Genomic DNA, 25,718 nt, shown 5'->3' with positions numbered 1-25,718 from the left:
CACACACATTTTTTTCTCCATGATCTTTTAGCCAGATCCATTAGCACATGGTTGTATTTGGAATAATTTTTCTGAAGTGAAGAATATGTACCCGTTTGCTTTGCAGTCTGTAATCTTCTGCATTTACCTGAACAATTTTTAGCTTCCAGTAGGAAATCCAGGAACCTATTTAGAGGTGTCCTGAAAATACTGAATTTATATTATTGAAGTTGACATAAAGGAAGGGGAAGATGAAAATATACCAAGTTGAGGACAAAATGATAAAAAAAAATGCCAAAGTGTCCAGAACATTTTCTAGTCTGAGCAAACGTTTCAAAAACACATGTTATACTTACATTGTACCTTGGCTTCTGATAAACCTGTCAGTGTTTACCTTGTATACCTGTGATTCTGATTTTAATTATCCCTTTCTTAGAAAAACATTTTTCTGTTTGTGGGAAAATATCCCGGAGGCATGTCAATCTGTTGTAAATTATAGGAAGGCCTGAGTAGCTTGAGTAATGCTATCAACTGTGCAATCTGGAGGTGGGGGAGTAGCTTAGTGGTAAGCACTTGAGTATCGTGTGAGGTCTCGGGTTTGATCCTCAGTACCTGTACACACTAATGAAGCAATGCATATTAACTAACTTGGGGAGATAGATAAACAATAATAGCATAGTCAAAAGGGTAATAATTTTGTCTAATCATTATGAATACCACATTCCTTCACTTCTGTGAATGATTTTGAAGCAACACTGCTGACTCCAGAATTAAGCTGGTACCAGACCAGATAAAGTGTGATGGAGCCAACTTGAAGTAATCTAACAAGAAGTTGGTCAAGTAATTCAGTAAATGTGTCCTTTGGAAAGATAGACATCATCAAAGAAAGCTTACATACAATGCTCTTATTTGTGACTACTAAGATTATTACGAAAATATAAAGGACACTTCAGCCTTTCAGTTGTACAAAGTACAATGCTCAGAAACAATTTCTGAATTTTTTTTCTCAACAGGAGCTCCATTCTCCAACTCTGAAAATATCTACTTGTGCACCAAGTACTCTACATATAACACAAAATGCTGAACAGGTAAACAAATTTGTGTGTTACATTAGACTTGTTTTTCTTATTTTTATGTAAGTCTTGCTCATATGTGTGAACAATCTTTAGTTCTTTATAGAACTACACATTCACAAAATGTCATAGCTCACAAACAGAAGAAGATATTCTCATATATGAATATAATCTTTGCCCAGAAAAAGAATGTATAACAAGTGCCATGAATACATTTTTACTTCCATTATTCTCTGACTCGAACTGTTTTTAGTTTAAGTGTAGATTAACTTCTGCTTAGAATCTTCTAGTGAGTGTGGATATTTTAAGAGTCCTTGGTTTTAGTACAAATAAAGTATCTGGATTTTGAGTTGACTGGGGAACAGCTTTTGCAAGTGGTAGTACTTGAAAATTTATATTTAGAACTTGACTCTTACAGGGCAAGAGATTATCCTTATTATGAGTATATGATTTCAATGACACACAGACTCTTATTTCCTTTCACCTTTATGACCTAATAATCCTAGTTATTGGATTAGGTTTCAATGTAAGCATTGTACATCCAAATGAGATCTGTAATAATAATTAATACTGTAATAAAATTTATTTAGCTAATTAACATGTGCAAAAAAGTAAAGTCTAAGGAAATAAAGATAAAGCATATTATATATATATTTACATGGGAGAGGAGCATAGAATTTCAGGTGTAAATAAGAGAGAAGATGCTATTTTAAGTTTCTGGCAAACACATGGTATTTTGTTGTCATTAAACCCTGATTCCTAGTTTGGTTAGAATAGTTTGTTTATTAACCACTTCCTTTCCCCTTATATTTTTATTGAGAATTTCATATATGCATATAATGTGTTCTGATCATATCTGTTCCCTGTTTCTTCCCCCTAAATTCCCATCCTTTCCTCACAACACCGGTTTCTCCAAACTTCATTTTTTCAAACAGAATCCTCTGGGTGCTTCCTGTATGGGCATGGCTGTTGGACATCATGCTATAGCATGAGTAGCTTTTCAGGGGACACATCCCAGACAAAATATTACTCCCTATCCCCTAGCAGCCATCCGTTCCCAGAAACTCCTTAGCTAAGGGCGGGGCTTCATGATCTCCTCCTCCAACCATGGTGGTATTTGGCTGGTTTGATCTTGGACAGACCTTATCCATGCAGTCACAGCCATTGTGAATTCATGTGTACAATGGTTTGTCATGCCCAGTAAAGAAGGTTTTGCTGGATATGTCCTCGATTTCAGGCTCTTACAATCTTTCCAACTTCCCACCCCTTCTTTCATAACCCATGAGCATTTTATTAAATTGTATATGTACTTTATCACTTCACTATTTATTTATAGATGTTTTTCTCATTGATATGTACCAAGCCTCTCATATTAGTAATACTGACTTTTTCCATAAAACATTTCCAATTGTCTTTATTCTAGTGTTTTCTCTGTGTGTGTGTCTCTCTCTGTCTCTGTCTCTGTCTCTGTCTCTGTCTTTGCTTCCTTCCTTCTTTCCTTCTTTTTTTCCCCTTTGGTTGGATTTCAGAGACAAGTCTAGGTACATACACAAGGCTAATCTGGAATGCCAGGTCTATTTGCTTCAGCCTCCTAAGTACTATAATTACAGGCCTACAGCACCACATACAGGCTTTCTGTCTCTTTTAATGTAATCTATGGCTCTCCACTTCCAGCATGATGAATATTTAAAGGTGTATGCTACCTTGCCAAGATAAAGCCAAATGTTTAATTGACTAACATTAAGAAGTATTTTGTTCTAATCCTGTTAGGGATGCATCCAACAAAACAAAATACTTTAAAATATCTCACCATTGTAATTTAAAAAGTATAGAGAGGCAACTATACACCACGCTGCTGCTGTTGCTTCTGGAGTTGCTATTGGTCATGCTTGCATAGCACAATTCTTTGTGGTCTTGTGGTCTCCAATGTGCTTCATGTGGCCACATCAGCTAGCTTTAGCTGGAGAATAGCCTTAACTTGGAAAGTGACACCATATCAGAAATGCTTTTCCCCTTCTCCTAAAGAAGTACTAGAGGATTAGTTGACCATTGAGCAGGTACCACCAACCCTTCTCCAGAAAGCAAATCAGACAAGAGATTGGGCACTCTTAATTACAAAACGTTAGGTCCAGATCTTTTCTCCTTAATCTATGAAACTTTCTAGATTTTCTCAAAGCTGATATCAATGGACAGAATACAAATACCCAAGTCATCGTAGAGGTTGCTCCAAGTCCTTCCTCTAAAGCCTTTCAATATCCATAAATAAAGCCTAAACTAGGCAGTCTCATTCCCTAAGTTGCTGTGGGAGTCTCTGCAAACACCACAGCCAGTAGGATGTCTCTGTGAGTGAAAAAGAAAGTCTGCTTAAACAAGACTCAGTAGGCATTGTTGGTTCAAACTTCCAGAGCCTGACAATGGGTAGTTTATTTTAGGCATATGTAAGCACAACACAATTTGGAAAAATATTTTCTCATGATAATTAACCCTATCCCGCATGTACAACAAAGCTTAAAACATGATTATATTGAAACTCTTGTAAAATACAGGTGACATCTTCTATAAAGATAGGTTATATATATTAACTAAGGAAGCAGGTTCAACATCCTCTGGGAGGATGGCACCATAGATTGACTGAGATAAATGTAAGTCTAGGAGAGCTGGTGTTGCCTGGCCATACAGACAGAGCAGATGTTACCAGGCTATTAACCACATCTGTTCTCAGCCTTCTGGGCAAAACCAAACCAAACCAAACCAAAAACCAAGTTATATATCTCTTCCTTTGAAAAGACACCTCCGTATGTTTAACCCTCCCGGTTCCCCTAGTGCTTATCTGTGAGCACAAGGACCTCCATTCTTCTTAGAACTTGCAACCTTGATGGCAGAAGCCTTTTTCCTTGGCAAGGGAAAACAGTGGGGACCAGGACTATAAGTAGGAATAATAAGTATTTACATATCATATATTAGTTACTTTCCTGTTGATATGATAAAACACTATGACCAAAAGTGATTAGAGAATTGTCTCAATTGGGGTTACTATTACTGTGATGAAACACCATGACTAAAATTAATTTGGGGAGAAAAGGGTTTATTTATGCTTCCAAATTGCAGTTCATCTTTGAAGGAAGTCAGGACAAGAACTGAAATAGGGCAGGAACTTGGAAGTAAGAGCAGATACAAAAGCCGTGAGGAGTGCTGCTTACTGGCTTGCTCCCATGACTTGCTTAGCTCTCTTTCTTATGAAACTCAGGACCACCAGCCCAATGGTGGCCCCACCCACTATGAGCTTCCCCTCCATCAATTATTACTTAGAAAGTGTCCTACAGGCTTGCTTACGGCTTGATCTTATGAAAGCAATTTCTCAAATGAGGCCCCCTTCTCTAATTTTACCAAGTTGACATAAACCGAGCCAGCACAACTGACCCCTTGCCAACTTGACACACAAATAACTTACTGTTAAGCCACAACCTCATCTTTCTTGTCCATCCCCAAGATCACACATTAATATTGATATTACAATATAAAACATTTTATAAATTTAAAAAGTCCCACAGTCTTTAAAAATTTAAGCACTGAAAATTTCAGTCTCTTTAAAATACCCAATCTCTTTTAAAATCCAAAGTCTTTCAAAATCCAGTATCTTTCAACTGTGGACTCCTATAAAACAAAAATACATTAAATATTTTCTTACTTCAAAAAGGAAGAACAAAGGCATAGTTACAATCTGAAAAAATGCAAAATGAATTCCAACTGTAAATAACTCAGTATCCAAAGTCTGGGATTCACTCAAGATCTTCTGGGCTCCTCCAAAGGGCTTGAGTCATTTCTCTGGCTCCACCCTCTTCAGCTCACACAGCTTGTCTTCTAGGATCCAGCTGGCTTTACTCCACTACTGCTGCTGTTCTTGGTAGTCATGTTATGGTGCTGGCATTTCCAAATGCTAGGGTCTTCTGGTGCAACTGGGCTGCACTTTCATCAATAGCTTCTCCTGGGCTCTTTCATGGTGCCAAGCCTCAACTTCTTTGAATAAACCCTTCAGTCCTGGGACTTCAACTGCCACTGAGACTGCACCTTCACTAATGGCCTCTCCTGGCCTCTCACAGTTCCAAGCCTTAGCTGCTCCCCCCAGCGTCTTCATGCTTTCAAAACTAGAATTACCTGAGTGATGCTTACGTATTACTAAATTCAGCTGCCAGCACAAGGTACAACCTTGGCCACCTCTGGAATACAGCTTCTCTGTGCTTTCAGGAGACTCTTTCCAGAAGATTTTACAAGTGATGCTGGTCTCTTCTCTTCTTTTTTTTTTTTTTTAAGCTGAGGATCAAACCCAGGGCCTTGTGCTTGCTAGGCAAGCACTCTACCACTGAGCTAAATTCCCAACCCGTTGGTCTCTTCTTAATCACCACCGATTCTTCATCCCAGATGACCAACATCAAATGTCACAGCAAGGAAAAGGTTTTACTTTAATGGTTCCGGTCTCTTGTTAACCATAGCCGATTATTCAGCTCCTGCTGACCAGACACCACACATCCTTCAGACAAATGACCTGATAGAGACTTTAATTCCTTATGGAATGTCACAAGCCAGGGCTCTATCATCTGCACTTCTCTCAACATTCATATCTTCCAGAAGAGTTCATTGAACTCTCAACATTCAATGACTTTTCTATCCCAAAGTTCCAAAGTCTCTCCACTATCCTCTCAAAACAACATGGTCATGTCTGTCACAGCAATACCCCATTATCCTGGTACCAACTTCTGCTTAGAGTTATGATTGTTGTGATAAAACACCACAACCAAAAACAACTTGGGGAGGATTGGATTTATTTAGTTTATACTTCCACATTACACTCTTCAACAATAAAGTTAGTGTTGTACCCAGAGTCCCCCAAAGACCACCAAGAGACCGAATCCGAAGCAAAAGCAAAGTGTCTTTATATTGTTATGAGTTAACTCTGGACTCTCCATCCATCTGACACAGCAGCAGAGCAGGAGAGACCCCGAGTAGCAATGGGGTAGGGTTTTTAAAGCAAAGGGGGTTTGAGGTCTACAGACTTCATAGTAACAGACACATGATTGGTTTATGTGAATCATGTGGCAATCATGTTAGTAACTTTTAATTGGCTGGAGTTAGTTGGGGGCTACAGTTATCCATTTTGGGGCAGGCCAGGACAAGTCCCAGGCTTTGTCCTTGAGCTGCCATAGAGGCTGACCGGCCTAGTACATACTGACTGTAGGGGCTGACTCAGTGACCCAAGGCTCTGTTCTTGACTCATGCATGTAGCTCTAAGTTGGTGAGGGGTTCTAGACAGTAAACAATTGGTTGAACCTTGACCAGAGTACGAGTACATACAGAAAGGAAACATCTGCAAGGACTATGTCTTTTGTTCATGGCCCTCCCAGAAAGTGCTTGCTCAAGTCTCAGTAACTGAAATTGAGGCTTGATCTCTGAGAGAAGGCTGAGCAGCCTGTTATGGTGTCTGCTTGGTTCTTGTAGGACAGGAACTCAAACAGAGCAGGATCCTGGAGTCAGAAATTAATGCAGAAGCCATGGATGAGTGTTGCTTAATGGCTTGCTCTCCATGACTGGCTCAGCCTGGTTTCTTACAGAACCCAGACCACCTGCCAGGGGTAGTCCCACCTACAATAGCCTGGGCACTTCCACATCAACCACTAATTAAGAAAGTGTCCTACAGGTTTTCCTGTAGCCTGATCTTATGGAAGCATTTTCTCAATTGAGGCTCCCTTCTCTCTAATGACTCTAGCTTGTGTCAAGTTGACATAACACTAGGTAGCACAGGAAGAAAGAGTTTATTTGGCTTACAGTTCCAGAGGGTGAGTACATAATGGTAGTGGAGTCATGACAACACGTGACTGGAGTAGGAAGCTGAGAGATCACATCTTAACCACAAACATGTAACAGATTATATTGGAAGTAGAGTGAGTCTATAAACCCACAAAGGCATCAGTTAAGTACTTGCTCCAGCAAGATTCTTCCACCTAAAGATTCCATAATCTACCCGGACAGTACCACCAACTAGGCACCAAATGTTCAAGTACCCAAGTCCATAGGGAAAATTTATCATTCAAACCACCACTCCCCCAAGATGGGATCCAGAATCAGACCAACAAATTTTGGAAAGCAAAGAACAACCAGAATACAATCCCAGAGACGGCAAGAGTGACTTCAGCTTTCTGGTCTGTCTGTAATATTATCTACTGTAATGGCAACCCCAAACACACCAACTCTGGTGGAAATGCAGTCATTGCAATGAAATCTAGAACTATGACACTCCAACCTGTCCATAAATTGAAGGCATTTTCAAAGGAGCTGGAGCCCAAGTGTGTTAGATTTGGGAAGCTACTAATCTTTTCAAAAAGGACACATCTGTGGGTGGTGACTATGCTTGAAAAAAGTTAAGTTCTTAAAAGAAGTAAGCACACAAGGTGATCAACAAGCTCCTAGCTTCTCCTGCTCCTTTCTGTGCAAGTGACCTGCAGCATGAATCTATTAGTATCTTTGACCATATAAAGCCTGAAGACTTCCTCTTAATTATGCTATAGTGGGGGGGTATGGAAAAAAAAACGGAGATCTTCAGGTCCATGGGCCAAGATTGCATCTGCTTCATATTGCATAGGGAGCGTCAGAGTGGCTGTCTAGTGTTGTTTCTGTGGTGACAAATCGTCGCTGGCAACAACTAGTTGGAAATTCCCAACCTTCTCAGCACCGAGTTCTCCATTGAACTCCTCTACACAGTTCTGATGTAGATTATCTCCAAAGTAAACAGAAGCATGTACAAGCAGGTCAGACAGAAATGTGTAGACTTCTTTAGATGGTGAGTACATCAAACAGTTCCAAGAGGCCAGCAAGTAATAAAGGAACTGAGAAGAGAGGGGGAGATACCCTCTCGGGGTTTTTGGATGCAAATACACTGTGCTATTCTACTGATTGGCCCCGCTTATTTTTATGTGCATATTTGCTTATACTGTATGAGTCTTTTTATTGATTACATTAGGGATATGTACCAGGCCATAGGGTTTGTCATATGATGCTATCCTTGTGATGTATGATGACTGTCCATATCCTTGGAAATATGTCTAGCAGCCAGATTGGGCAGGTGGATTGGAGCAACACAAAAGCAAAACAAAACAAAACAAAAACCAAAGAGCCTGGAAGGCATAGTGCATATGATTCACAGTCAGATCACATGTCTCCAAGAGAAAAGAAATTGAAATAATAAACATTATGAGTAATTTTTATATGTAACTTATTTAATATGAAATTAATGTAAACAATTCGCTCTGAGAAAGTCTAGAAAGAAAAGGGATTGGTAAAATGTAGGAAAAGGGAAATTTGCAATGAACAACTTAAAAATAAATACCCCAGTGGAGACACCCACTTTAAACCAATTGTTATTTAGATTCAAGTCACTTTGCTAGATTTTCAATTTTCCAAATTCTCTTGCCTCAGACTAGGTAGGAGGTAGGGAGGTAAGTGAGAATTTTTTGGGCAGTTCAGAGGCCCTTATTTTAAACAGGCTTTAATATAAAGCAGAAAACAATGCTATGATTCTATTCAATGCCATGAACGCTAGCATTTCTGTTTGCATGTTAGATGGTTCAGAGGACTGCAGGAAGCTTAGACATAAAAACAAGGAGCAGCATTGTTCCAAAGTGGGAAGAGAAGTACAATAAAAGGGAAAATAGTTGACCGTATTTAATATATTTTAGCACCATTTATTCAATTTTACTCTTCTCCAATATATCTCTAGTATGTAAATATAAATATGAATTAAGAACTGGAGTCATGGAAATATTAATTTTCAATATTTTATGAAAGAAAAATACCTCCATTATTTTTGTAAAGTATTTATTGAGTCACTTGGTCTCGTGAATTAATCAATCTTAAGATGTAGGATAGAATGTTAGGAAAAATAAACTGTTAGTTCTTATAGAAATTTTTACTTGCCAAACTCCAGTAGAAAAGAATATGTAATAAAACCATAATAAAATGTGAAAAAGTATGGTAAAAATAGAAATTAGTATAGTGCAAATAATTACAACAGCATTGAACAAAATGCTGCTTTGCAAAAGTATTTCCATCACTGAAGTTAAGTAAATCATAAAGTCACTTATCATTGCTCATGAAAATGACTATATAATGTTCACTATGAGAATTGTTCCTTATTATTGATGGCTCTAAGTTACCAAATAATGATAATTTTATGTAGTTATATGGATTTAATTTTTCTTTACAGGAACTCCATTCTCCAACAGTGAAAGTTACTACATATCCACAAACTACCATTAGGAGGTACATAGTACAAAACCCTGACCAGGTAAGGTGTCATGTGATCTCTCTTTCCAATGGATGAGTCAGTCAGTTACCAGACCCTTAAAAACAGATCACTGGCCTATCTTCCAGTTAGAAAGTGTACTTCTAATCATTAATATAAAATTTTATTTTTAATTTCAGGAAGCCATGCACTGAATACTGATATAGCAAAGCAAAAGTTCCAAGCAGCTTGGCTGGCATACTCCTTTCCTTTCTATAGCCCCGCCCATGCACTGCAAGGGACTTTTATGCACTTTGAACCAGAGAAAAAAGGGACAAAGGTCTTCACAGGCTTCCCATAAAATCTACCAACTACAACACCAGGAGTTGGAAGGTTGAGTGTATTTGGATTTGCCTTTCAGATGTGGACTAGTAAGAAAAAAATTAAAAGTCCAAAGCTCAAAAATGTTTTCATGTACTTATAGCCTGTGATGTATGAATTATATACTTAATAATAAGCTATTTAGAAATTTACCTTATTATATTTCTAACTAAGATATATAACTTTATGTTTTACAGAGTACATATTATTTTCTGTCTAATTTGAGAAGAAAATTAAGAAAACATTTTTCTATAATAATAAACATCCCTTAAGTACACACACACACACATATGCATCCACATATACATCTATAGTGGCAATAGAATATCTTGGCATTTTAAGGCATCAGTCTCCCAATAGGAAACACTGCAGTATGGATAGAAATATGACAGTCTTCCCTTTACTCTACGTTTCTCCATTATAACGAGAAACAATTTTTCCCTCTCCTGAAAGATGAAGTATGTATTCCAGCTGTAGAAAGGAAGAGGTTCATGTGGAGTCTCATGTTTTCTACAAATCCAGATGGTGTAGAGGATGTACTTCTACTACTATCTATTCCACTTCCTGTTTTTTAATTTACTTATTAAAATCATGTTCTTGTGTCTCCTTAGTTAAGGAAGCTGCTAATTACGCATGCATGTCTGTGTGAACTTGTGTACACACAGGATCTGAGTAAGGTGATGATTGCTTTGGATATTTGCTTGAGTTTTCATAAGTTTGTGTAAACATAGAAAGAGGGTGTGATTATAGTTAAAGTAGTTGCCTGCTCCTTCTTTTGAATAATCAAATATTTAAGCAACAAGTCTGGAAACAGGGGCAAGGTGGCTGGACAAGGGGCAGTGAGGAACCTTAGTGGGGAGAGTATGTTTCCCTACCTTTGTCTCTCTACTGCTCTCTTTCTCAATCCTGTGATGGGAATTGAATGAATATAGCCTATAATATTGGCTTCTTACAAAGACAGAATTTCTAGTATGTTCTGTACTTATTTATATACATCTAATCTGCTTTTTACCCACATGGTTCATGTCCTTATACTTACATAGGTATATATCCTTGTATTTGGTAATATGATGTATATGTATATGTATGTTTATGTGTACCCATGTGTGTAAGTACTTGTGGAGATCAGAAGTTAACATCATGTGTCTTCTTCAACCACTCTCTACCTTTCTTTTTGAGACAAAGTCTCTTCCTGAATCTGGAGCTTATAGGTAAGACTAGCCTGCCTGGTCAGCGAGCTCCAGGTATCTACTTGTTTTTCCTTCGCCAAGGCTAAGATGACAGGTATGATACCAGGGACAGACTTTCATGAATACTGGATATCCAAATTCTGATTTTCATGCCTACACAACAAGCACTTTATCAAGCAAGTCCTCTCCAGATTTAAAGAACTCACATTCTTTAACATCTATTTTCCTTATTCTTGAGGAAACTTAAGTTCTTAAATGCTACAGGAACACTGAGTTGCAAAGTGACAAAGTTGGAAATGGATTTGAATAATGCAGAAGAAAAATTAACAAATGAAGGACAACTCATAATGGACCTTAAATGATTACCAAATAAATTATGTAGTTATATATGTACTTATACACCTTGTTGTTTAAAAGGTAGCAAAATTAGGCATATGTGTATAAGTAAGGACATATTAAGAACGCTGGGCTTGCTTCTCTAAGAACTCGTTATCTCAGGCCATGTTGAACTACAAACATTTCCTCTAGAAAATCTAACAAGAGTGAAGAAAAAAATGGTCATTTTAAAGATTTTGAACTTTGTCCTTTATTGAACAATAAAACAGGTTTCAAGCCACATGCTTTGTAAACAAAAATAACCTAACTGGTTTTGCAAAATAGCGTTAACACTGTTCATATATAGCCCTGTTTTCTTTTTTAAGTGTTTTTCTTTTGTATTTTGCACTTTTAAATCTCTCCAGGAGAACATTTAGTTTAATTGCAATGTTTACAGTAAGTTGAGGCTCTTAAATGATAACCCCATCCTCTTTCACCTCCTAGGTTTTCTAAGCTTTATTTCTTCTTCTGGGAATTAAACTGATCCCAAGCTACTTGTCTAGTTGCAATTCCTTCTACCTCTATTCAGACTTTTTATTTTATTTTATTTTATTTTATTTTATTTTATTTTACAATTCCATTCAGTTCTACATATCAGCCACGGGTTCCCCTATTCTCCCCCCTCCCACCCCTCCCCTTACCCCCAGCCCACCCCCATTCCCACCTCCTCCAGGGCAAATCCTCCCACGAGAACTGCGTTCAGCCTGGTAGACTCAGTCCAGGCAGGTCCAGTCCCTTCCTCCCAGACTGAGCCAAGTGTCCCTGCATAAGCTCCAGGTTTCAAACAGCCAACTCATGCAATGAGTACAGGACTTGTTATTTGTGGTTGCTCCTGATTTTTCCTTATTCTCAATTTTTCATTGTAATCATAGGATTTATATATGCTGATTTTTTTATCCCAAAATAAAGAAAACACATTTATTTCATAGTAGATGAAATCTAATGATATTTATCAGTTTCATTAAGTTTCTCTTTGTGATGTTTCTGATGGTCTTTGGAACTGAGACTGTCCAGGTGGGTCCACCAACATGCAGATAAACCCATACACCAGTATGGAAATGTATTAAAGGTTGCAGCATTAGGAAGGTTGAGAACCACTGCTATAGAGTATCTTCTCCATATCAGGAGCAGCACAAAGAGAAAACACATATTTCTGGTGGTCTAGATGACCCTGTAGGGGTCGAGATACACAGGTTGAAAACTACTGCTCTATAGCCTTCAAGCAAGAATAAGGAAATAAGGTATTTTTCCTAAACCAAAGGTGCTTATATTTTCTTTTAGGGTAGGAAGTAAGGCATGTCCACAAATAGCTGTATAAAATACATCGGAAAATACATTGTAGGGTGAGTAGAAAAATGCAAATAGTCTTAGTTACTTTTCTGTTGACATGACAAAATGCCATGACCTAGGCACCCTATAAAAGAATGCTTCTATTTGAGGCTTGCTTACAGTGTCAGAGGGTGAGTCCATGACCATCATGGCAGAGAGCATGGCAACAAACAGGCAAGCATGGTGCGGGAGCAGTAGCTGAGAGCTTACAACTGGGTGGGGTCTTGCCTTGAGGATATCACTATCTTTATTACATTTCTCCTTATCTTTCATCACAAACTAAGGCTCCAACATTACATATCCTAGTGTTCTTTTTCTCCTCAAACTGTACATTTTGTGTTTCTTTTTGTTCTGCTTGCTCTTTTTCATTGTAAATCTGCATAATAGTGATCACTCATAACCACATGACACAAGTCAATAGTTGACTATATCAGAATCTTTTCTACCAGATTGAAACTCTTCAGTTTACCCTCCAGCAGATTCTTAGCACAAGGGCAAAAAGCAGCTACATTCTTTGTGAAAATACACCAAGAATGGTTGTTATCCTAGTTGCTAATACTGTTCACCCTCTGAAGCCAGTTGATCAGGATCACCATAGTCCACATTGCTCTAAGCCTTATTGTTTTCCAATAGCCTACTAGAATGGATCATAAAGCCCCACTTATAAAATTCAACCACTTTTCTAGTCCAAAGTCTCAAAGTTTTCCACTTCCTCCAAAAACAGACAAAAAAATATGAAACACCATAGTTAGACATGTCACAGCAATAGCTCACTCATTATACCAACTCCTGTTTTAGTTACTTTTCTATTGCCATGATAAGACACTACGACCAAGACAACATTGAAAGAAAGAGTTTAATTTGGTGACTTATGGTTCCAAAGGGTGAGTCCATAGCCATAGTGGCAGGAAGTATGATAACAGACAGACAGTTATAGCAGGGGAGCAGGAGCTGGAGCTGAGAACTCACAACTCATCAACAAGCACTAGGGAGGAAGGGAGGGAGAGAGAAAGAGAGAGAGAGAGAGAGAGAGAGAGAGAGAGAGAGAGAGAGAGAGAGAGAGAGAGACAGACAGAGAGAGAGAGACAGAGAGAGAGACAGAGACAGAGACAGAGACACAGAGACACAGAGACAGAGTAAGTGCTAAATGGGAATAGTGTGGGCTTCTGAAACCTCAAGGCCCATTCCCAGTGATACACTTCCTCCAACATGGTCACATATTGAATCCTTCTCAAGGAGTTCACTAACTGAGGACCAAGTATTAAAACAGATGGACCTGTGGGAGCTATGCTCAGTCAATCACTATACTGCAGTTTGACTTCAGATAACAACACATTTGCTATTTGTAGAAAATCAAGGAAAAGATTTGTTTTGACATGTAATATATTGATACAATTCACATGATGTTAGAATCATTATACTCATAAGGAAACAAATTTAAATAGGTGTGCTTTGTTCAAGTCTTCACAAATTCTTCTCTTTTCTGACAGCTAATCCAGGGTAGGGAGGCTGACAGAAGAAAAGTTAAATGTGAGCCTAAAGGCCTGATAGGTGGAGACACTGGGCTATGGTGGCTCAATAGAAAAGATTAAGAAGAACGGAGAAGTTGGTTTACTAAAGGGGAATACCATGAGATCTGCTTGAGCCAGTGGGATCTGAGGTGCATAATAGAGAGGGTAACTAGTGAATATTTAAAATGACACAGCTAAATGTCACATATCAGATATACGGAAGAGGGTTGGTATCTAAAGTTTATTGCCAAAGGTAAAGACATGAGTGTGATTGCTGTGGGGCAATGGGGAAGATTGAGGTCAGAACCTTGAGAAATATCTATTTCAAAGGAGCAGAAATAAGGACCCCTGAAATAGAGGAATCATTGAGTAACCATATCAAATTAGCATAAAGCTAAGGACAATAGATATGAGAATGAGCTTTGACAGTCAAGAAACTGGCAGTGGTATTTAAAACAACACTTTCAATATACTTATGGGAGCAAAATCCAGTTGCAGAAAGTTAATGGATGGACTTCTCAAAGGGAAGTGGAGGAATTTAATTGAGGGATGCCCTTCTGAAAAGGATATTGATCAAGGGCAAGAGAAAAGGTATCATTAGAGGAGAAAGCTGAATTTTGGAGACCCTGGAAGATTTGTAGATAGAATGAACCAGTAATGAGTAAGGGTAGTGATCCAATAGAGTAAAGGGACAAGTGAGATAAGATTCTGAAGGATAAAAGAGAGCATAGAAATTTCAGGTACACATAGAGATACAACTTTAGGAAAACAAGGGTATGAATTCCTCCTTGGTGAGTTGGAAAGGACAGAATGTAAAGGGTAGTTTTTTGCAGTGTGGAGAAACATGGTGAGATCACATTAACTACATTAATTTGATTATCTCCAGAAGGAAAGGGGTGAGGGAGCATGAGGATAGGGGTTGTGGAAAATAAAAGGCTTTGGAACCACAGTTATAGAATTTGATTAATCTAAATGTGATCATAAAGCTCGGAGGCAATGCTTGAAACTGAATAACTTGAACTTGTAATGAACAAATTTTTATTTTGGTTTTAAAAAATGTTTCTCTATTATAGCTTTGTGGCCTGGGAACAGTGCAATAGATGTTGGGAATTACATACTTTGTTAAATGTGAGAACTACTGCCAGAGGTTTTGAAAGTAACAATTAAAGTTATAACATCAATCATTTTGAAAACACCTGCTAATTTTTAGGGTGGATTTGGCACCAAATCAAATATAGAGACTGAAGAAAAGAAGATACCAAAGCAATAAAACTGTTGAACTCCTTGATGGTTAAGAACTCGAAAATGCCTGATTAAAGTTTTTTAGCTGATTTGTTTTTCTACAGCAATTACTCATATGAATATTTTATTTTTACATTCCTATAGATTTGGGAAAGTAATAATCTAAATTTGGATGAGGTTTTTTTATTGTTATTTCTACAGGAAAACCAAAATATACTCTAAAGAGGATCAGTATTTCATAAATCTTAGCTTCTTTTTTCTTGAAAAACCACTAATAATAGAGAAAGCTTTAAAATGAGTTACATTTCTTAGAGAAGAAAATCTCATTTGTTTTCCTCTTTTAGAAAATTATAAATCATCAAGATAAAAGTTACTACCATCCCTTCTCACTCATTTATCGGTTTATCTAGTATTGAATATTGAGTCAATACTTTCTTTACCTTCAAAACAGTCTACTTTGTATAATTTAAATGATTGTCCTAGAAATATTATGACAAAATTCTCAAAAATCATTTTAATATATTAAAATATTATGATACTATGTATTAAAAACCAATGTACAAAAAAGTTAAAATTGATGGTACCTTAAAATATATTATTTCACTTGATCCAGCGTATCTTGCATATTTTAACTTTGTGATAAGCACACTGAACTTCAGAGAAGGTTAATGCCTTACTTACCTAAGTACCCACTGCATATAGATTATGAAGAAAGAACTGTTAACTCTTGTTTTATGACTTCATACCTTTCTTTTCCATTAGCCTGCTTCCACTGATTTTCTTAAGTCAGAGTCAATGGATTCACAGCAGCTAAAATCCAATCTGCTTTGTGATTCTCACCCATTGATGTCTCGGGAGCATTTTTTGTGTTCAATTTCTTACTAATTTGGTGAAAATTTCTCCCTCTGATTTCAATGATGATTTTTTTGTCTTGATTCTAAAACTTTCTACAACTTCCCTATTTCCACTTTTTTTTTGTTTGTTTGTTTTTGCAATTGTGTGATTGTAACCACCACTTCTAATCTGGTCATTGAGAAATCTGGATCTGCAGACCTGAGCTACAGAATTTCTTCCCTTCTTAACAATCAGTCTTTTAGGCCCATCAGTCTAAGCGCTGAGAGTAATTACAGTGTTTTCCAATCAACAATCTCTGCTGTATACTAGCAATTTCATCTAATATAAGTACATTAAAAACAAATGAATACAGTTTTGTTTTGTGACAAATCAAGGAATAAAACAACCTCATGACTCAAATTAAAATCAGAACAAGGGAGAAACTGAGTGTGGTGGCACTCACCTTTAATTCCCTGGCACTTGGAGGCAGAAGTTCACCAATACTTGAGTTTGAGGCCAGCAAGATCTGCATAAAGAGTTCCAGGGCAGCCAGGGCTATAGTGAGACCCTTTCTCAAAAAGAAAAAAAAAAGTGGAGAAAAAAGAATGTGGTGCGCATTACATTTCTTTTGGACTCCTTGTTTGATTCTTTATTAGTCTTTCAATCTAAGACATATCACGGGCCCTTATTTCATTTACTGACATCGCCTAAGCACTTGGCTCATATTACAGCAATTTAGTTGATTATACAGAGATACAGTGGCTCTTAAAGCTTCTGCTGTCAGTTCTCAAAACATATGTTGTACTGAGAATCTTAGCCTTGATTATCATCACAAATAGGAATGGTACACTTCAATGACATGCAAATTGAGTTCTATGAAAATACTTTAATGCAGTTCTACCTACTGTATGGTTTAGTAGGAGTGACTGATTTGTATTTATTCTAAATTTCTCTAATAATTCCTTTGTTTGGAATGAAACCTGCCTATGACTACAGTTTAAATGATAGTGACCTTATGCTAGACTACCTTAGAAGAAACTTGTATTGTGTCCTGTCTTAGAGCCAATGGATTCACAGACGCTCAAACCCAATCTGCTTTGTACTTCTCACCCAGAGAAACAAATGCTATCCTTCCTACTTCCTTCAAATCTCCCCCAGAGAACTAGAACAAATAAGGGGAATTCAAATTATTCTCATTGATAATGGACTGTTTTTAAAATTATTTCCTTCTACTGGAAGAAACTTATTGATGAATCATTCCACTATCCTCCTAAAATGTCTTACTGCCTCAGAGCCTATTAGATATTGGGTATTTGTTGGAGTTCCTATAAAAACTGCACCTTTCATATCCAAACATGTTATTTAATCTCTTATTAGGAACCATTGTCTCCTTTCCTAAGAGGCAGTCACTTCTTCCCAGGGAACAATGTAATTTATGAAAAAACAATAAGAAAAGTGGAGAAGTTAAATACAGATCAGGTAAGTAATAATTGTTCTAGAACTTGTTTTACAAGTATAAATTTTTGAATTATGAATGTTTTAATAGAACCAAAATAATACTCAATTACCAAGTACCAGGCAAGACCACTGTGAGTTGTACTGTGTCATCATGTCTACAGTTCTTCATGCTATCCTTAATATTTTTATATTTATTTTATTGTGAAGTACATTTTACCAAAAAGGAATCTGAAGTCACATAAAAAGTTAATGGTAGAAACTGAACTTAATATATATTATATGTTTCTCTTTAAACTAGTTTACCAAAAAAATAATTTTAAAGGCTATAATGTTATCTTCATTATTTTAATATGCTCAGACTTAAATGAATAGTATGCATTAACAGATAAGTAAAATATTCTGAAAGATATAGAAAACTGAAGCTTTAAGTAGCATTTTTAGTTGGGTGCTTTAAAGAAAAAAGTTGTATTGTCTCAGTTCTACAAAGCAGAAATCAAAAACTACTGTGTAGGACAAGACGATGATCCTGCTGAAACTCTCAGAGAAGAAATCCTTTTTGTTGTTAGCTTAGCTTGTGGAAGCCTCAGGCATTCTTTTGATTGCATAATAACATTCCACCCACCCTGTACTCACATGCTGCCCTACATGTGCATCCTCACATCAGTGTCCCCTTCTGCATGGCTGTCTCTGTGTCAAATTTCTCATTTTTATAAGGACATTGGTCATATTGGATTGGATTTCACCCTAGTAAATTGATCCCACTCTAAATTGTTTCTATCTGAAAAGACCATATTTTAAAGAAAAGCAAATGCTGTATTACTGGGACTTAGAACATCACCATAAATTTGAAGTATGGGTAGCATTTAAGTACATAATAGGCAGTTAAATATTATAAAATCAGCTTGGATAACAAAATCATTTTTTTTCATTTATAAATGATGCACACTGAAAATGTATTGGATTTTGTTTTAAAACTTCTTGGCAAGAGAACACGCTCTATTTTTATAAGCACTTATTGGCAGTTGTTAGTAGATTTGTAGGGAATAACATGTTATTCCTTATTTTATGCCCAGTAAAAATGAAATGACATAAATTTCCAGAATGATAACCATCAAGATGTCTACTTTTTGGTTTGCTTGTTAAACAGAATAGTTTCTAAAGATCTAGGGCATTAAACACAAGTGTTCCTGAAGAAGAGCCCAACATTATGATATCAAGTAGAAAAAATTCACTGGATGTTCCTTATCTTCCAAGTAATATTTTCCAAAACTATCAACTTACATTTATATTTATTCAACTTGGCTATTGAAAATGATGTTTCACACATTTTAAGTAGTAAGGAGTATTTGAGGTGCATCAATAACCTGCTGCTTTCAGGTTATTGTTTTAATGAGAATGAATAGTATTTCTATTTTATAGCCTCTAGAATACAATGTTGACTATTCTATACATTGTCTTACCACTCATGTAGCTGAAACAATTAAGATTTTTTTAAGAACACTGCTTTTGCTTATTTTTGATATCAGTATTTTTTGACTGTACTCACATTTTCTCACTAATAATTTCAATGATTTGCCAGTTTTATAACTGTTATGTAAGCTGTCCAAGTTACAATTACCTGTGCAAGTGGAACAAAACATAATTTTTTGTTTTGTTGTTTCCTCAGTGATAGAGGCTATACCATGGCATGCTGGACAAAACTAATGTCCAAACAAAACAATTTAGTGACACTTGTAACTGAATCAAATACAAATAGCTACGGAAATTAGACTTGTCTAAGAACAAAAAAGGCCTTTGTCGTAAGAAGTTGGTAAAGTAGTGCTAGTTGCAAGATAATTATCCTCTTAAAATATTTGTCTTTTATATCATTCTTTTTTAGCCTCTAGCTAAAGAAATAACCTATGATAAGATCATAATGTTTTGATATTTTGTGCTTTAAAGTTTAGATTATGATATACTTCAAAATATGATCTCCATGTGAATATTTTTCTTTAAAACAATAATCTTGATAATTAATTTAAAAACTGCAGCTGTAAAGTACTTAAGTGTATGAAGCTCTGGCTTCCATCTTAACACCAAGACTGAAAATAGTAAACACACTTTTTTAAATTCCCAATGCTGCATGGTGACATTTTATGCCATAAAAGAACAGATTATATATATATATATATATATATATATATATATATATATATATATGTCAGATTTTTAGCAAAGTTGATTAAAGCATATAGCTAGTTTTCTAAACTGTAAAGATCTCAGTGCTATCATACTTGTAAAATGAGTCATATTAAACAGTCTAGAAAAAGGAAAGCCAATAACTGACTCTATAACCTTTATATATCTACTGAGGCAGTTTCTATTTATAATATATGCTTCCTCATATACTTTTCTTTATTCTAAAATAATTTAGGCACCTAAAAAGCAATAGAGTAAGAAGTTTCAGAGTGTAAAATGAATATTAAAAATAATGCAAATGACATTAATGGTACTTGACTTCTCTATCTGGGCCTTCATGTGTCTAGTTTTTTTTTTTTTTTTCAGATAGCCATTCTTGGAAGTTTATTACTCTATTCATATGAAAGCAGCTATATATATTCATATATATATATATATATATGTGTGTGTGTGTGTGTGTGTGTGTGTGTGTGTAGATTATTTTATATGTTAAACCAGAGGAAAAAAAAATACTCTGTTGTTCTGTACCTTGGTATTGTTTTTATTTGACATAGTTTGAAAATTGTTTTATCTAAGAGTCGAAACTGTTGAATTACATAACTTTTCAATAAAAGTCAACTTTTTACACTCAAAAAGAAAATTTACACAGAATTTATACTTTCAAACTTGACTATATGTGAGTGACTGTAACATTCTGACTAAAACTTGAGTGATGTTTCTTTGAAAGCAGGCTATTAGCAGGAGCTTTTAAAAGCAGCATAACGACATACTATAGAAATGTTCAAGTATACCTGAAGTGTACACAATGGATATATGTAAATGTTAGTTTCTGCACTGTACTTCTCAGGAAAAAAAGTCATGACATAAACAAGCAGGTGCAATAGATTGTGTTTAAAAGCAAATTCCAGACGTTTTGTAGTTGATATAAATGAAGCCTCATACTAAGAGAGTCTGAGGTACAAATCATGAATTCAAGTCACAATTTTGGCATTAATTAGTTTTATTACTAGAAGTACATTATTTGATTTTTGTCATCATTGGGGGAATACTATTTATATGTTCAAATTTAGTGAGATAGATGATAAAAATGAATTATGGTGTCAACACTGATATAATAATTGTAATACACATTTATCCCTCACTTACTTTGTAATACAAAATTTACAAACAATTCATTTACTCCACACAGAAACTCAATGAAAACAATATTTGAATAAGAGTACTTGGTAGAATTAAAGTAAGGTCATATGTTTTCTGGATTAAAAGCACCAATCAGTGGTTTTCAATGTTGAAAAATAAAAAGCCTCTTCTCAGTTTTCATAAGCATGAGATCATTGCCTCCCCAAGAGGGATACAAACATGTTTCCTGATATTGAAAATCACTCTGTTGTATTATTTCCTAATTTTAAGTTATTTTACATGTTCAGCGTCATAGGATTATTATATAATTAGGTGCTGCAGTGCCTGTTGAAACATCAAAGTTTAATTAATATTCATAGTAGTTTGAGGATTAAGTACAACTAGAATATTAATTTAATTAGACATGTAATTCTATGGCATACCTAGGTAAGTAGTTTGATGGTCATAGCTACTTATTAAATAAAAGCAAAATTCAGTAAAATTTTCTTAATGTATAAAGTAAATAATATATCACTAATTAAAACTACAAATTCTACATCTTTAATTATTTGATAAAAGATACATTGTAGTTTTCAAATTTGATTCAAAATTTTTCTTGATTCATTAGTAGTTCTGATTCTAGGTGGCAAGTTTTGACATGTATATGTGTTTTAGGAATGTTATCCTCAAATTCAATGCCATCATCATGTCGTCCAGCAACCCCAGATCATCCACTCTCCACAATGTCAACAGTCCCATTCTAGCCATCAAATCCAATGCATCACAGAAAATGACCCAAATATTGGGCATGAACTCTGCCACAGTGGGCCAAGCCAGATACATGAACAGGTAAGACCAACCAGCTGAATGCTTAGCAAAGTTCTTGAACATTTCTTGCACCAGTATTCTAATATTCATATTAAATTTCCATTCAAACATTGAGTAATTATACCACTGGTATTTGTGTTTTTTTTTTTTTACTTTCCCTTTATTTATTCTGTGTCTTACACATCATGCATCTTGTTTCCATTCATTTCCCTGTCCCATCTCATCTGCCCTACAGCTCTGCAACCTCCCACCCCCCTGCAATAAAACAAAATTTAAGAGAAAAAAAGGAAAAAAAATCTTGTCATGGAAGCTGTAGTGTGACACGTTGACTCACTCAGTAAGCCCCTTTGTCCATATATCTTTACTTGCAAGTGTTCATTGCAAGAGTCATTGGTCTGGTTTGAGGCCTCTGATTTCTACTACACTATCAATGCTTGACCCTCATTGGGACTTCTCTTGGATATCCTGTTTTTGCTCTGTGTCATGGAGATCCTGTAGCTTTGGGTCTGCAGGTCAGGCTCCTTCACATGCTCCAGCAGATCATAAATGCGGTAGATGTTGTGGTGAATCAACTCATAACCCTGGTTCTGGGCCTAGGCAGCTGCAGGGTTGGTCAACTGCCAGTTCTCCCCTGTTCTCACCACTAGGGTAAGCTCTCCAGTATTGCCTTAGCTAATTCACCCCTGGTATTTGTGTTTTTACAACATTTTGCAAACAGCTTATCCAGACTCCTCTCAAAAGACAAAATCGTTCAGGTTCATTAATTAAATGTATGAAGTTATGACTTGATTCATGAATATTTAATTGTAACTGATAACTGATCTTTAGAAATGAGCCCAACAGTTGTTCAGTGTTACACATTTCCATGATATATAATATTCAAATGAACAACAAGTTGCAAATGCTATCATTTGAGATGATTGTTAATGATATCATTTCACAAGCTGGTAATTAGTTGCTGTATATATTCTTTGAGAATACATTATTCTAATTCAAGTCAAAATATTCTTATACTTTATTGTGTATTATAACAAAATAGAAATCAAAACTTAGTTGCTAAGGAGAAACCTCCTTAGATACAATCTTGAGTGACTAATTTATGTTGTGAAGACTTTGGAGTCTTGTAATCATCTGCTGCATAAGTGATAATAGGAAAAAAAGATTTTCTTCGATCTGGTAAAAACTAATGATAATGACTGATAATGGAGAGTCAGACACCATTTGTACTTACTGCAATTTCAAATTGACCTCTTTCATGGACAACTCTTAGGAGAAGATAAAAGAATAAGAAAGAAAATTATTAAGAGAAAATTAGCTTCCAATTGAGGAATTAGAAATGTTTTAATATTAAATATACATGGGATTATTTCTGATGCTTAGAAATATATACTTTGACTATATTGGTAAAAAAATAACTAGAAGTAATTTAAAATTCATGTTTTCCAATATAAAAAAATCCTAAAATTATCTTTCCTCTGACTGTCTGCTCAGAAACATTAGCCTCTAGATTAGTGTGTGAAATTTCTTACATTAAATAGATCCGTAATGACAAAAATAGCTATTTTATTAGATTAAATCTTTTAAAATTGTTATTTTATAGGTCATAATTGACCAAATAAAAATACCTCCACACAGTTCAATTTAATTTTTAATTTTGCTTCTCCTTGGTTTCCTTCTATTAGAGGAAAGTGGAAGCATCTAAAATTTAATGCAAAGCAAAATGTTGGCATTTCCCTTAAGAAGGACCAAGCAATGTGTTTCAGGAGAAAAAGAAGAAATTAATTTCAGTTGGGAGATCAAGGGTGTTTTCAGTAGGTTTGAAAACTAAGCAGTATTCCCACATTTGATACCATGGTGTTACATGGAGACAATGGCCAAGGAAGAAAAAATCATATGGATAATATTACAGGTTTAGAGAAGTATATTTTGTGTTTCCAAATTTAGTCATGGGCTAAGAAGATAGCTCAGTAGGATTGTAAAACATTTGCCATCCAAGCATGAGCACCTACGTTAAGATCCCCAGAACTGTGAAGCCAGGCAACAGTGTGCACATCTGTAATTCCAGTGCTCCTACGGCAAGATGGAAGGCAGGGAGGAGAATCCCTGGAAGCATGGAGGCCAGGTAGACTGGTATATGCAGTGGCAAACAAATGATTCTTTCTCAAACACAGTAGGCCTTACACTTAGATTGTCCTCTGACGTCTAAATGCATGCAGTGGCACATATGGGCTACATTCATACACACGAGCACACATATGTATCACACACGTGCAGCCACAGACACACACAGAGTAAAGAAGGGGAACAAACAAAAACAAGACTAGTTAGTTGTTTCATCTGAATAGAATGGAAGGTGCATGACAAGAACATACTAGGTTGAAGTATTAACATGGTTCATTAAGTCTAGATCATGAAGTTCTAAAATGTTAAGGCAAAAAAACAACTTTGGTGAGCCGGGCGGCGGTGGCGCGCGCCCTTAATCCCAGCACTCGGGAGGCAGAGCCAGGTGGATCTCTGTGAGTTCGAGGCCAGCCTGGTCTATACTACATAGAGAAACCCTGTCTCGAAAAACCAAAAAAAAAAAAAAAAAAAAAAAAAAAAAAAAAAAACTTTGGACTATGGATATTTAGTAAAGGATTTAAATAGGAAAGTACCAATTAGTAAAGGATTTAAATAGGAAAGTACCAATAAAAATACTACTTTAGAAAGTTAACAATGGCAGCTTTGTGCCAAGTAGGCTAGCATAATGTTTAATTTTCTTCTCATAATGATCAAATTAGGAAGGTATTATTATTGTCTTTGTGTTCACATAAAGAAACTAAAGTCTGAAGAAGTTACTTGTAGAGACTTACACAGTTATCATGTGTTAGATCCAAATTTCATACAAAAGGTAAGAGCATTTTGACACTGGAGATGAATTGGTAGTGTAATAGTCTGGATTGGCTTCAGGGTAAGAAGTTCCAAGTTTCATTTCCAGCACTTTATATTTTAAGCTACTTATCTTAATATCAGATGTCTCTGCAACATTCTCCTTCATTAAATTTTGGTAGTTATATCTACCTCATAGAATTGACAGAAAGACTAAAAGAAATACATGAGGAAAGATTCCCATAAACTATGAAGACATGTAAAAATGTCATGGAGGAAACTTTTTGAATAGAATAAAGCCTAAATTAGATTAATGATGATAGGACTGGTATAACAGATAATTTTCAAAGATGGAAGCAATATTATAGGATTCAAAATTTTTGCTAGGAGCAACAGTATTGCAATGATATCCATTCACTCACAGTTTAACTATAATATATATGACCAGCTGATATTATTATCTACTTAGAAAATAATAATCATATTTAGGTAACTAATGTAGTTCCTCCAGCTTCATTATTTACACTACAGTTTGCAATTTCAACGTTGTGAAAATATAAGTACTGTTTCTTATATACAGTTTTTCTGTCTGAGTGGAACTTTATGAGGATAATAATGAGGTGTACAAAGTACATGGACAAAGGAGGGCCTTGGTAGTCACATGTTCCCTGTAGGTGTGACATAGAGTTGGAAGACTCTCCTGAAAGCATTGCAGACTAGATGTAAATTGGACTCTTTTAAAATTATAGTTTTACCTACTTTTGCTATAGTTTTTATTATTCAAAAACAATTTTTGGATTTAAATATATATTTGGTCATATTCTTCTCCTACCCTAAGTCCTTCCAGATCCTCTTCCCCTCCCCACTCATCCAATTTTAAGTTCTTTCTAACACACACACACACACACACACACACACACACACACACACACACCAATAAAACAATAAACGTCCCCCAAACCAAGAAAACAAAATAAACAACACCCATAAAAGAAAAAAAAAAAAACAACACAAAACTGTAACAAAATAAAAGCACACAGAAAACTGTGGAGTCCATTATATTTTGGAGTTTGACCTATTT

General features: G+C 35.8%; 1 protein-coding gene across 2 annotated transcripts in view; it reads left to right on the top strand.

The window, feature by feature from the left end:
- Positions 1–25,718, top strand: part of Pof1b (POF1B actin binding protein) — a 72,048-nt gene that overhangs the window by 13,596 nt on the left and 32,734 nt on the right. For both annotated transcript variants that reach the window (XM_028874753.2, XM_028874752.2), the window contains exons 3-6: positions 993–1,067; positions 9,307–9,387; positions 17,564–17,665; positions 21,617–21,790. In XM_028874753.2, coding sequence (XP_028730586.1) covers positions 993–1,067; positions 9,307–9,387; positions 17,564–17,665; positions 21,617–21,790 — 432 coding nt within the window. The remainder of the gene's footprint in view (positions 1–992; positions 1,068–9,306; positions 9,388–17,563; positions 17,666–21,616; positions 21,791–25,718) is intronic.

The sequence above is a fragment of the Peromyscus leucopus genome, chromosome X (genome assembly GCF_004664715.2).
Source record: "Peromyscus leucopus breed LL Stock chromosome X, UCI_PerLeu_2.1, whole genome shotgun sequence".
Lineage (NCBI taxonomy): Eukaryota > Metazoa > Chordata > Mammalia > Rodentia > Cricetidae > Peromyscus > Peromyscus leucopus.
The sequence above is the reverse complement of the archived record's forward strand: the minus strand, read 5'-3'. Positions and strand labels throughout refer to the sequence as shown.